Source organism: Oncorhynchus mykiss, chromosome 4 (assembly GCF_057628025.1).
Source record: "Oncorhynchus mykiss isolate SJ-2025 chromosome 4, ASM5762802v1, whole genome shotgun sequence".
NCBI lineage: Eukaryota > Metazoa > Chordata > Actinopteri > Salmoniformes > Salmonidae > Oncorhynchus > Oncorhynchus mykiss.
Window position 1 is genome coordinate 55,223,542 of NC_143025.1, and position 14,639 is coordinate 55,238,180.

Below are 14,639 nucleotides of genomic sequence, written 5' to 3' on the forward strand. Positions count from 1 at the left end.
ATACTAAATATATTCACGTAATTCACAAGTAATTGATTAAAGCACACTGTTTTGCAATGAATGTCTACTGTAGCCTCAAAAGTACTCTCTGGGGTTGCACCATAGTGTTGATGGAAGACAGCTAGTTTCCGTCCTCCTCTGGGTACATTGACTTCAATACAAATCCTAGGAGGCTCATGGTTCTCACCACCTTCCACAGTAATTATGACAATTTCTGGAGGACGTCATCCAACCTATCACAGCTCTTGCTGCATGAATTGACTGTATGAATGTTGTCCTACCAATCAAAGGATCAGATAATTAATCTCGTACTGAAAGCCTAAGCTACAGCTAGCTAGCACTGCAGTGCATAAAATGTGGTGAGTAGTTGACTCAGAGAAAAAGACAATTGTTGAACAATTTTCAACAAATTAATTTCTTCAAAAATGGAGGAGCAAGAGAGAGCTGTATTTTGTAGTATTTAAAAAAAATGCTTTCACTTAAATATGCACTATGCAGAAAATTTTAATAGTTCCCTTAATTTCATATTGTGACAAAACAAGCAAGTAGAGAATCACTGTACCATCTAAACCTCTGAAATATATTTTCCATAATCAAAAATATTGTATTTTCAGGTGTTTGAAGCTGGTGTACAAAACCGAAAATAAAAGATGCAAAAAAAAAAATTATAAGAACGGAAAGCATAGAAATAGAGCACATAGTACAGATCTAACACTTCTTAGACTTGCTTTCAATGATAATGACAGATCTATAACACACATTTCTATATGAATTTGGTTGCTTTGACAAGCTAGTTTATCTAGCTGCATTATTGTTGGTTTGTTTGCTAATGAAGCGCTTTACAATTTGTATTATGAAAAGTACAATAGAAGTTTAATAATTTTTCCCATACTCCTGATAGTTTGGTTTTTCATTGGAGGCGGGAGCACAGAACATAGACGCAGCTGTCTAGTATCATATCACTTGACATGGAAACAGCAAGAGATCTATTGGTTTCAATCAAGTGTGTTTTAACAGGTGGATGTAATCTCCCGTTAGTAACATTTTGTAGAAATCAAGAGACAACCAATGTTAAATTATGCCTGTTTTTTTTGCAATCGACCAAGGGTGTCCACATGTGTGGTGGTACTGTTTTCAAAACCACTGTAATTCAGTAAGTAAACACTGGAGGGCGCTATGGTTCTTAAAAGAGGGCTACTATCTCTATCAAACAGCTGGAGGAGTGGGAGACGACATGAGAAAAAAGGCATTTAAACCAACCAAACAAAACCAGAGGCAATGAAGTGATATAAATATGTAAGAAGCAGATTGAACCCACTATTTACAGGTAGGCTAATTGTGTCTCTTTTGAAGATTAGCGGTCATTGTTGTTTGTGAAAATTTATAAGCATTAAAATGAATGTCCATTATAATAATTGATAACACATTAATAAACAATATGTAATTAAAGTATTCTGGCTTCAATGCTCAATTCACATCATGGCTCCATTTTGTAAGTGTGTTCTGTTCGGTTCCTCTGACTGAGTTCGTCAAAGAGATGCAAAAAAATGGAGTCAAATAGGTTTAGTGAAAAGTACACATGTGCACTAAGGCAATGCCTAATGGAGCTTTTTATATTTCAAGTCATGGTTTCATCTACCCAAATGCAAACTGTTGATAAGTTTTGTTTCTCCAGATTTATTGCTGTTGGAAAATCGTGTTGTTTTTCAGCAACCGTTTCTCAGTAACTCAAGAGGACCTTTGTACTCACTCCAGTAAGTCTGGTCTGGTCTGGTTATTGAATGTGTTGGTTGTAGTAGTGGAGATTAACACCCACTGTGGTCAACACTGAGGCTTTGGTTATGCCATGTTGTGAAACTGGACAAACCTAAATCAGACTGCTTCATTTATTGCAATGTACACACAGAGAAATAATAGGGTTAGCAGAGCTTGCGTTCGTTAGTGCATAAAATGGAAAATGTTTTAAAATGCTTTGCAATGGAACATGAAATGAAGTGTTACTTACTGGACAAGCCGCAGTAGTCCCTCCCTGTTCCAGTCAGTTTTTTTCCTGTTTGGTGCCCAATGAACATGTCCCAGGCCTTTGCTCTTACGCTGTCCAAAGCTGAGTTCTCGCGGGAGGTTGTTTTGTTGTCTTTGACATGCAGAAGAAGGAGGGGAAGAGAAAGAAAGTTATGGCTGAAAGAGAAATAACAGAGAAAGCAGAGGGCAGGCTCATTCCTGAAGAGATAGCTACCTAAGATAATCTTCCTTGGATATAAATAATTGCTTTAACTCTGTGGAAAAGTAGTGACTTTTGGTAGTAAATGAGGGAAAAAAACAAGCTTGGTTGCCAAAAACATTTCAGACTGTCTTTCAGACTGAATCGATTCTGATTGGCTGGGAGTAGACCCAGTAGTGGGATGGCCCAATACACTTCCCAACCTCTGGGTTTCTGTTTAACCAAACTCCATTCCCCTTGGATTTTTGGTTTGAGCCTACGAGTTGCAACTTTCCCTATGTTTTACCCTCTCTCTAACCCAATAGCCTTGGCAGTGAGAAATGTATGTACCTAGTTCACGTTCAATCCGGAGTAGGCAGGAATGCCACGGAAAAGTCCATAGACTGTGATAAGATACTGCTGGAAGCCTCCCCAGTTGCACTGAGAGAGAGAACGAGAGACAGAGAGTGAGAAAGAGTGGGCGCTACACACACACACACACACTGATAAGAGGAGTTGCCTAGACCACTATGTTGGAGTGTGGATCACTTGGTGGCTGACCTGGTCCTCAAGAGACTAGATCCACTTCTGGACATTGCATTAACTCTGGTAAGTCATTTTTATGTCTCTTACTTTTCAAATATTTATAATAACAAAAATAATAATACAATTATTGTATAATAATATTGTTGTAATCTGTTATTACATTATTATAAGATATTGCAACATTGCATGTTAACAACTTCTGCAAGTAGTCATGGTTGTAGTCAATAGTAGTAACTTTGGAGCCAGTTGTTGCATGGGTTTGCAGTTTTCTGGCTTGTTGTATGGGTTTGCAGTTTTCTGGCTTGTTGTATGGGTTTGCAGTTTTCTGGCTTGCTGTATGGGTTTGCAGTTTTCTGGCTTGTTGTATGGGTTTGCAGTTTTCTGGCTTGCACTATAAGAGCTTTGTGATTTACATCGGTAAATGAAAAGCGCTCTCCAAATGTAATTTATTATTATTATAGTTGTAAATGGCACTTTTGATGTTTTCAATTGTTCATAATGGGATATATGCTGCACTGTAGTTGTAGTGGATGCAGTTCCTTTTTCTGTTCTCTGGGCCTCTTAAAAGCCAATTACCATCTATCCATTATTATTTATCTTCATTTCTCCATCCATCCATCCATCCAGCCATCCAGCCATCCATCCATCTTTCTCCAGTTGTCAGCCATGCTTTCCTTCGCCGCTCTCACCCTCCGTCTAGGGTCCACAGGATGCAGAGGAGGTAGGCGCAACCTGGCGACAATTGTCTCGGGCAACAAGACGTCTCAGTGAGTAGCCTATGACTCGGTGATATCACAGCATGTTGGAGTGAAGGTGCCTCATGGAGGTCATGGAGTTTGATACGGGGGAGTGCTGAATGTTATATTGTGTCTGTTCTTTCTTTCTTATTTATTTATTTTACCTTTATTTAACTAGGCAAGTCAGTTAAGAACAAATTTACAATGATGGTCGACTAAAAGACAAAAGGCCTCCTGTGGGGACAGGGACTGAGATTAACTTTAAAAATATATATATATATATATAAATATAGGACAAAACACACATCACGACAAGAGAGACAACAATACATAAAGAGAGACCTGAGACAACAACATAGCAAGGCAGCAACACATGACAACACAGCATGATAGCAACACAACATGGTAGCAGCACAAAACATGGTACAAACATTATTGGGCACAGACAACAGCACAAAGGGCAAGAAGGTAGAGACAATGAGTGTGTTTATAAGGTATTATGGGCATGGGATTCATTGAAAATGTTACCAATGTTTCAATGTGGTTGTTCGTTCTACAAGTGTGTTTATAATGCATTATATCAGCTTCATAGAAAGTGTAACTAATGTTACAATGTGGTTGTTCTTGTTCAACACAGGCTGGTGAGAGAAAGGTTGAAAGAGGACTTGGACAAGATGAGGGGCCAGTTCCCTGGCTTCCGGCCAGGTCTGGTAGTCTTGCAGGTGTGTCTTTTACCCTTTTCCCATTATCCTGCCAACCCAAACTGTGTCGTGCTTGCTTGGATATTTTCTCTTCACTTTGTCCTTTCCAGCACAATTCCAGCAACTGTGGTGGAGGCTTAATAATGAGGCCGGCTCAGTACAGCTTGCTTCAGTTTGGCTCAACTCTGCACAGTAGTGTGAAAGGCCCTTTTGTGTATGTTTCCTTATTTCATTACCAGAGTGTGTTCTTTTGAGCTGTTTTCTTTACTTAATTATTTTTCTACTCTTCTAATTCCACACTTCTTCAGATGAGCTTTCAGTAAATGTGTTGATTGTTTTGCTCGCCTTATAGGCTACTTTACTGTTGATTTGTTTTCTAACTGGGAGGTTTCCTCTCTGTAACCCTTCTAAGTCTTAAATAACCTTGCTAAAATATTCATAGGCCCAACTCATTCAAAACAACAGAATATACAGTGAGTGTACAAAACATTAGGAATACATTCCTAACATTGAGTTGCACCCACGTTTGCCCTCAGAACAGCCTCAATCTATCAGGGCATGGACTCCACAAGGAGTCGTAAGCGTTCCATAGCGATGCTGGCCCATGTTGACTCCAATGCTTCCCACGGTTATGTCACGTTGGCTGGTTGTCCTTTGGGTGGTGGACCATTCTTGATATACATGAGAAACTGTTGAGTGTAAAAAAAAATGCAGCAGCGTTGCACTTCTTGACTCACTCAAACCGGTGTGCCTGGCACCTACTACCATACTCTGTTCAAAGGCACTTCAATATCTTGTCTTGCCCATAAACAATCCATGTCTCAGTTGTCTCAAGGCTTAACCATCCTTCTTTAACCTGTCTCCTCCACTTCAACCCCTTCTGGATTTCACAGGAAACATCAGTAAGGGATCATGGCTTTCACTTGGATTCATCTGCTCAGTCTGTCATGGAAAGAGCAGGTGTTCCTAATGTTTTGTGCACTCAGTGAATAATGAAATGTTTTCAGTGTTCTTTTTTTGTTTCAAATTGTAAACATTGTTTTGTTGAGTAACATGTATCCCAACACCACAAGTAGATTGTTGCTTTCTATTTCTTTTGTATAACTTCTGTTTTATCAACTACAATGAATCATTTGCATTTAGTTGTACATTTAGTAATTAATTTAATCTCTACACTTATTCATCAGTTTTTGCTCAGCTTACTCTGTGGTAGGATAGCTGATATACAGACTTGGGAACATGGTACATGCTCTTTATTTGTTTTTGATGTGTAACTGGAGAGCATTCGAGATCCATGTTTAGCATTTGAAGCTGTGTAACTTGATAAAACAACATACATACAGTATATTCTAGTATTGTTTTGTTATTAAAATCCTATTTGGTGTGTGCATCTCTAGATGTGTTTAACTATACTTATTTTAACCTCTACTGACTCCCCATCCCGCATGCGGGAGCGTAATCATCGCCTGACACTAATTAGCATAACGCAACGGACATAAATATCCCTAGAAAATATTCCTATTCATGAAAATCACAAATGAAATATATTGAGACACAGCTTAGCCTTTTGTTAATCACCCTGTCATCTCAGATTTTCAAAATATGCTTTACAGCCAAAGCTAGACAAGCATTTGTGTGGGTTTATCGATAGACTAGCATAGCATTATGCCTTGCTAGCAGCAGGCAACCTTTCACAAATCAGAAAAGCAATCAAATTAAATAGTTTACCTTTGATGAACTTCGGATGTTTTCACTCATGAGACTCCCAGGTAGACAGCCAAAGTTCATTTTTCCCAAAGGTTTATTTTTGTAGGCAAAATATCTCTGTTTGTTCTTCATGTTTGGCTGAGAAATCGCCCGGGAATTGCAGTCACGAAAACAGCAAAAAATATTCCAAATTAGCTCCATAATATCGACAGAAACATGGCAAACGTTGTTTATAATCAATCCTCAAGGTGTTTTTCAAATATCTATTTGATAATATATCCGTAGGGACAATTCGTTTTTCAGTAGGACCGATTGGAGTAATGGTTACCTCTGTATTTTACGCGAGAGTCACCCTGGGAGCCATCAGGTGACCACTTACGCAATGTAGCCACCTACGGCTATTCTTCAACATAAATGCGTAAAACTACGTCACAATGCTGTAGACACCTTGGGGAATACGTAGAAAGCGTAAGCTGTTTGATAGCACATTCACAGCTCAATAGGGACTCATTGGACCGCAGCGTTTTCAAAATATGGGGCACTTCCGGATTGGATTTTTCTCAGGCTTTCGCCTGCAACATCAGTTCTGTTATACTCACAGACAATATCTTTACAGTTTTGGAAATGTTAGTGTTTTCTATCCAAAGCTGTCAATTATATGCATATTCTAGCATCTTGTCCTGGCAAAATATCCTGTTTAAAACGGGAACGTTACTTTTCCAAAAATGAAAATACTGCCCCTAGAGTCGCAACCAGTTTTAAGCAAACCAAAATTTGACAAACTGGGGACATTTTTGTCCCCACAAGGTCAAATAGTATTTCTAGGTGTTTAAGGGTTAAGGTTAGAATTAGTGTTACGGTTAGGAGCTAAGGTTAGTTTTAGTATCTAGGGTTAGGGAAAATAGGATTTTGAATGGGACTGAATTGTGTGTCCGCACAAGGTTAGTTATATAGGACTGTGTGTGTGTTTCAGGTGGGTGACAGAGACGATTCTAACCTCTACATTAGCATGAAGCTAAAAGCCGCAGCTGAGGTAAGCACTGTGGCAGCAGAGCGTCGATAGTAACACATGCTAGCTATTTGATGTATACCTGCAATGAGAATGCTAATCACTGCCACCATTTCTATAGATTGGAATCAATGCCAGCCATGTCAGACTGCCAAAGACTGCAACAGAGGATGAGGTAAGAAGTACAGCCACTACATCCATGTTATGTTTTGATGCAAGTTTGGACACACCTACTAATTCCAGGGTTTTTCTATATTTTTACTAGTTTCTATGTTGTAGAATAATAGTGAAGACATCACAACTATGAAATAACACATATGGAGTCATGTAGTAACCAAAAAAAGTGTTTAAAAAAATCTACATATATTTTATATTGGAGAATTCTTCAAAGTAGCCATGATGACAGCTGTCACTGTGGTAGTAGAGAGGAGTAGGCAGGAGGCAGTCGCAGGTTTAGAACTACTGAGTTTATTTTAACAACATAGATCAAAGCTGGGAAGAAACCTAAATGCTGTTGTGAAAAAAATACATCTTCAGAAACAAAAAGGCACAGGGTGAACCCAAAGTGCAAAATATAAAGCATTCAGGAAATAGTAGGAGAGATTCCTCTCAGGAAAACAAGTAACATTTACAATGACCGACAAAGACAAATGGCAGAGGGAGTATATATACAGTGACAGAGTGGGGATTGGAACCGGGTGTGTGTAATGATGACGAGACAAGTCCTGGGTTGATGAGTGAAAGGCGTTTTCCAGCAGTAGGTTCGCCAGCAGCTACAAGGCCGGCGACACCGAATGCCTGAGTTGGACAGGAGGGGGAGCCAAAGCGAAGGCTGGTGTGACAACAGCTTTGCACACTATTGGCATTATCACAACCAGTTCATGAGGTAGTCACATGGAATGCATTTCAAATAACAGTTGAGCCCTGTTAAAAGTTAATTTGTGGAATTTATTTCCTTCTTAATGCGTTTGGCTAATCAGTTGTGACAAAGTAAGGGTGGTATACAGAAGATAGCCCTACTTGGTAAAAGACCATGTCCATATTATGGCAAGAACAGCTCAATTAAGCAAGGAGAAATGACAGTACATCATTGCTTTAAGACATGAAGGTCATTCAATGCGGAAAATTTCAAGAACTTTGAAAGTTTCTTGAAGTGCAGATGCAAAAACCATCAAGCGCTATGACGAAACTGGCTCTCATGAGGATAAGTTCATCAGAGTTACCAGCATCAGAAATTTCAGCCCAAATAAGTGAATCAGGCCTTCATGGTCAAATAACTGCAAATAAACCACTACTAAAGGACACCAATAATAAGAAGAGACTTGCTTGGGCCAAGAAACATGAGCAGTGGACATTAGAAATCTGTCCTTTGGTCTGATGAGTCCAAATGTGAGATCTTTGGGTCCAACCGTTGTTTCTTTGAGTAGGTGAACAGATAATCTCTGCATGTGTGTCCCACCGTGAAGCATAATGATGGTGTGGGGATGCTTTTCTGGTGACACTGTCAGTGATTTATTTAGAACTCAAGGCACACTTAACAAGCATGGCTACCACAGCATTCTGCAGCGATACGCTATCCCATCTGGCTTGCCGTTAGTGGGACTATCATTTGTTTTTCAACAGGACAATGACCCAACACACCTCCAGGCTGTGTAAGGGCTAGTTGACCAAGAAGGAGAGTGATGGAGTGCTGCATCAGGTGACCTGGCCTCCACAATCCCCGACCTCAACCCATTTGAGATGGTTTGGGATTAGTTGGAAAGCAGAGTGAAGGAAAAGCAAGAAAGGTGCTCAGCATATGTGGGAACTCCTTCAAGACTCTTGGAAAAGCATTCCAGTTGAAGCTGGTTGAGAGAATGCCAAGAGTGTACAAAGCTGTTATCAAGGCAAAGAGTGGCTCCTTTGAAAAATCTCAAATATAAACTACATTTTGATTTGTTTAACACTTTTTTGGTTACTAGAAAATTGTTGTAAGTTGTAGAAAATAGTCAAAATAAAGAAAAACCCTTGAATGAGTAGGTGTGCCAAACATTTGACTGGTATTGTACATGCCCCTATACGGCCAGAGTAGTGTGTGTATTTCAACCTACTTGGAACACACTGGTTGAATCAATGTTGTTTCTACATAATTTCAATGAAGATACATTGAACCAATGTGGAATAGATGTTGAATTGATGTTTGTGACCAGTGGGAAGGGCCTGAACAAGGAGCATCTAAAATATAACATAGATATGGATACAACATTTGGCACATTTGCGTAAGAGGGGCATTGAATCCTCTACCTAAGCAAAACAAATACAGGCCTTGAAAAGCATTTGAAATATAAAAAATCAAGCAAGTTTGATATTGTGATTACTCCTCAGATATGAACTTTTAAACAAGTTTGATATTATTTTAATAATAGGGCTATGTTGTTATTCTGTACTAGCACTTCTTCACCAATCCCTGACCACCACTCTAAAACCTTGGCCTGTACAGGTCCTCCGTAGAATTGTAGAGGTCAATGAGAACCTAGAGGTCCACGGCCTCATTGTCCAGCTGCCACTGGACTCTATCAACCCCATGGACACAGAGAAGGTGACTAATGCCGTGGCCCCAGAAAAGGATGTGGATGGGTAAGTGACAACTCTCACAGGGAGCCTGCATGTGCTACCAGGGGTTGGAACTTAAATCATTTTCCAGTTGTTTTGTTCTGAACAAAACCATTATTATTTTTTTCCCGTTTCGACCAGCAAAATAAAGTTCTGAACAAGTTCGAACTCCCCCAAAAAGTACCGGTTCATGTAGTTCCTTTCTGTCCTTTTTAAACCTCTGAAATCCTTCTCTTTTCTTTACATTTAGCTCAACTTTAAATTACTTCACCAACCATGCAGTGTGCTATGGAGCAGACAAGCTATAGCTCAGTGAGTTGTTTACACGCATGATGGAAAGACAAGTGTCAGGCGCAAGATGCAGCTGAGATTTTGCGGGTGGGGAAAGAGCGAGAGGGTGGACGAGAAGGCTTTGCTTGAAGCACTGGGCATCTTGTGATGACATGCATTATCTGAATTAGGCCCACAGAATTATACCTATGGCTTTTATGGAGGAACTTTGAATGTATTTTAACTTCAAAGTTGGCTTAATGTTGGACCAGAGAAGCTAGCTAGCTAACAAGCGTGTGTGTGCAGAGCGGCACCAAAATTAAAAACCCTTCTTACCTTTTTGTAGATAATGGATCTAATGTGACATGTGATAACTATAGTATCCCTAACTAGCACTGGAAAGGTACATCCTGTCACGGCCGTCCTCCTCTTCATCTGAAGAGGAGAGACGAGATGGATCTGAGGACCAATACGCGGCGTGGTAAGTGTCCATGGTAAATCTTTAATCAAGAAAGACTGAACACTATACAAACGAATAACAAAAACAATAAACCAAATTCGACCGTGAAGCTACAAAAAGAGACCTGTGCTGAAACAAGCCAACTCACGCCCTGACCATACTAAATAAATACAAAACAACGGAAATAAAGGTCAGAACGTGACACATCCATTCTTCTCTAATTAAAAATATCACGTTTGTAACATCAGTAGGCTACTGCTATCTTTCGGGGGTGGGGGGGGGGGGGGGGGATGGGTAGGTAGCCTACACGCACACATATTAGAAAGATTTTCAGCTGGCAGGCAGACGATGGAATAAGTTTCTGATTGACAAAAAGGGAGGGCTTTGCATTGGTGCTTTGTTGCATTTTTTTGTGGGCCTAGAAAAAAATGCCTGGATAAAAGACTTTATTAACCGGTTCACATGCTTTTAAAATAACAGTTATGTTCCAGAACATTATAGATCACTTTCGTACCGGGTTCTGGTCCTGTTTGTTGATGCCTTTCTTTTCCAGTTTTCAGTTCTGTTCCCTGAACCGGTTCCAACCCCTGTATGCTACTATTGATATTAACATCGAAACATACTATTACTATTGTTTGTACTGTGAGTAGTAGGCCTACTGTTACTTCTGTTACTACTGTTACTACTGTTACTACTGTTACTTCTGTTACTACTGTTACTATTAGCTTACACGGTCACACCTTTCACAATAAGCTCATAGTGGCAGTGAGGAGCTGTTTGTCACCAGGGTTTTTAAGTAATCAATCGTTTACTTTTTTACACTTAAGAAATACTTCGATATTAACACAGTGTATAGTTATTTATATTTGAGGGACAAACCTAATTTGAGCAAAAGAGAGTCATACTGCACTTGCAATCCAGCAGCCTATTAGCACAATGGACGCTGTTGACCTGTCTTGAGAGTAACATGACCTGCTGAAATCAGTCACTATTTAGTTTAATTGTTCTTCAGTTTCTGAGCAAAAGATAAGTCTGTCAGATGTAAATATCGTAAACATATAAAATATATGTTTATTGGTCATAATGCTGACAAGGTAAAAATCTGTCGTTCTGCCCCTGAACAATGCAGTTAACCCACTGCTCCTAGGCCGTCATTGTAAATAAGAATGTGTTCTTAACTGACTTGCCTAGTTAAATAAAGGTAAAATATTTTTTTTAAATAAAATAATAATAAGCGTTTCCCCACCCAACACACAAACACTACCACCACTACGACCCCCCTCCCCCCCCCCACCCCCCCAAAACAACTCCCAAACACATAAAAAAACAAACACTTTCACACACACCACAACCACTCCCTGAGGCTCCGGTCTCTTCCAGTTCCATCTGACTCCCTTTGGTCTGGTTTCAGCCACCATGATTTGTGCTGTCTTGCCAACTTCTATGGTCATGGCCATTTGGGCATCTGGTCAAAATAATTGCACTATAAAGGGAATTTGGTGCCATTCAGGACGCAGACCTCCTAAGGGCAAATAGTGTAGTATCTTTTTTTGTGTGTGTACACAGCCGTTTGATTCAAGCACTGGTGTGGAACTAGAGCATTAATATTGAGGGTACGTGATCGAGCTAGCGCATCAGTAAGATTTGTTGGAGGCGACAGAGTGGACTCTTTGAAGGGGTTTGGATAGTGTTTAGGCAGACTTGTACAAGTCATTTCTCACACTGTCGGAGAGCATGGAAATCAAGCTGGTCCAATTTAGACAAGCCGGTCCAATTTAGACGAGCTGGTCCAATTTAGACGAGCTGGTCCAATTTAGACGAGCTGGTCCAATTTATGCAAGTGATGAGTACAATTGATTCCTTGTCCACATCTTAGGGCAGTAGTGATTTGTTCTGCAGGTCATATAAACTATGACACAAGTCAGAGGAGGCCCCAATATCAATCCATGTCCCCAAAATACCTTCCGCCGATTGGAAGTTTAGAACATTTCCGGAAGCTCTCAGTTTATGGAAGTGTGTGTGTCTGGCACAGTCGGCATTGTTTGTTTGATTGTGTGTGTGTGTTTTATAGAGAGATAGAGAGAGCGAGAGTGTGGGGTTAGGGATCAAGAGAGAGAGAGATGCTACCTATTCCTTAGCATCCATTGCATGTGAAATGTGATGCTATAGATTTGTATGTGTGTGTGTGTGTTCTCAGGCTGACCAGTATCAACGCGGGGAAGCTCTCTCGGGGGGACCTGGGGGACTGTTTCATCCCCTGTACTCCTAAAGGCTGCATGAAGCTCATTAGTCAGACAGGTGAGGGTCACACACCTCTTATTGTTGCCATGGAGATTATTGTATAGTAGCCGAACAATACACAAACACTTCCCTTGAAACGCACATAAGCACGAAACTGGATACTTAAAGGCAGTTTTCCTTGTTTAGGATGCTTGTCAGGGTCTTAATTGGGTTTGTGCTTTACTGATAAATGTATCATACTGTATGACCGACCTAACAATATTTACATTATATAACATTATAAAATAAAAATGTACGTAATCATTTAAAAAATCATTACTTGAAAATTGCCAAGTATGTGTATGTGTGAGAATGAAATGGAGCAATGTGTAATGGTCCCCAATTGTGTCTGCACGTATAGGCACGTCAGTGGCAGGGAAGAACGCTGTGGTGATTGGCCGTAGCAAGATTGTGGGAGCGCCCATGCACGACCTGCTTCTATGGAGCCATGCCACCGTGACGACCTGTCATTCCAAAACAACTGACCTGGCTGCACAAGTAACACCATCTAACCTGACCCCAGATCTGTGTGCGCTGTCTTGCCAACTGCATTGCTGTCATTTGGTGTGACAGTGATAGAAATAAAGAGACGGCAGAACAGCACAAACATATCTGGACTCAGGCTAGCATCCCATACCCTTCTTGAACAATCTTCCAACTGCGTCCTATAATCACTTGGTTGAAAGTTCACGTCCTTCCTCTCACTGATTTTTTTACTGCATCTGTTGAAGCATGAAATGGTCCCCTCTTGTAATCGTCACCTCCTTTTGAATCCCTGAGCACCATTTAGTGCACTTATTTTTAATAGATTCAAAATTGTCATAAAAAAGTTGCGTTCATCAGCTAACTCCACAAATGCGCTCAGTTATGTTCTATTTGGCTAAGCACCTTTATTTAGATGTAATGTGTGTAAAAATATATATACTGTATATACCGAACAAAAATATAAATGCAACGTGCAACAATTTCAAAGATTTTACTGAGTCACAGTTCATAGAAGGAAACCAGTCAATTGAAATAAATTCATTAGGCCCTAATTTATGGATTTCAAGACTGGGCAATGGGCGCAGCCATTGGTGGGCCTGGGAGGGCATAGGCCCACCTACTTGGGAGCCAGGCCCAGCCAATAGGAATGAGTTTTTCCACTCAAAAGGGCTACAGACAGAAATACTCCTCAGCACCAGAGAAATATGTTTGTGTGCATATTTATGGAATATTTTACTTCAGCTCATGAAACATGGAACCAACACTTTGATTTGATTTTATTTTATTTTATTAGGATCTCTTTTAGTCCCCATTTGGACTAATCTTCCAAGAGTCCTTAACATTGAAATACAATTTATAATACAAACACACTTTCACATATAACACACTATTACAAACATACATAATACACTAGCATAATGACCCAATAAGTACTCAATCTAAAACAATATTGATTCTTCATCTACTATAGACCAACACTTTACATGTTGTGTTGATATTTTTGTTCAGTATGTACACAACCGTTCAAAAGATTGGGGTCACATAGAAATTACCTTGTTTTTGTCCATTAAAATAACATCAAATTGATCAGAAATACAGTGTAGACATTGTTAATGTTGTAAATGACTATTGTAGCTGGAAACGGAATATTTTTTATGGAATATCTACATAGGCGTACAGAGTCTCACTGTCAACAGTGAAGAGGCGACTCCGGGATGCTGGCTTTTTAGACGGAGTTCCTCTGTCCAGTGTCTGTGTTCTTTTGCCCATCTTAATTTTTTCTTTTTATTGGCCAGTCTGAGATATGGCTTTTTCTTTGCAACTCTGCCTAGAAGGCCAGCATCCTGGAGTTGCCTCTTCACTGTTGACGTAGAGACTGGTGTTTTGCGGGTACTATTTAATGAAGCTGCCAGCTGAGGACTTGTGAGGTGTCTGTTTCTCAAGCTAGACACTCTAATGTACTTGTCCTCTTTCTCAGTTGTGCATCGGGGCCTCCCACTCCTCTTTCTATTCTGGTTAGAGACAGTTTGTGCTGTTATGTGAAGGGAGTAGTACACAGCGTTGTACGAGATCTTCCGTTTCTTGTCAATTTCTCACATGGAATAGCCTTCATTTCTCAGAACAAGAATAGGCTGACGAGTTTCAGAAGAAG

At 40.0% G+C, this 14,639-nt stretch overlaps 1 protein-coding gene across 2 annotated transcripts in view; it reads left to right on the forward strand.

Moving 5' to 3' along the window:
* The first annotated feature begins 1,185 nt into the window (after positions 1–1,185).
* LOC110521990 (C-1-tetrahydrofolate synthase, cytoplasmic) overlaps positions 1,186–14,639 on the forward strand; it is a 51,149-nt gene continuing 37,695 nt past the window's right edge. For both annotated transcript variants that reach the window (XM_036975521.2, XM_021600024.3), the window contains exons 1-9: positions 1,186–1,327; positions 1,676–2,809; positions 3,374–3,513; positions 4,121–4,205; positions 6,865–6,924; positions 7,022–7,075; positions 9,380–9,516; positions 12,420–12,520; positions 12,864–13,000. In XM_036975521.2, coding sequence (XP_036831416.2) covers positions 3,413–3,513; positions 4,121–4,205; positions 6,865–6,924; positions 7,022–7,075; positions 9,380–9,516; positions 12,420–12,520; positions 12,864–13,000 — 675 coding nt within the window. In that variant the 5' untranslated portion in view covers positions 1,186–1,327; positions 1,676–2,809; positions 3,374–3,412. The remainder of the gene's footprint in view (positions 1,328–1,675; positions 2,810–3,373; positions 3,514–4,120; positions 4,206–6,864; positions 6,925–7,021; positions 7,076–9,379; positions 9,517–12,419; positions 12,521–12,863; positions 13,001–14,639) is intronic.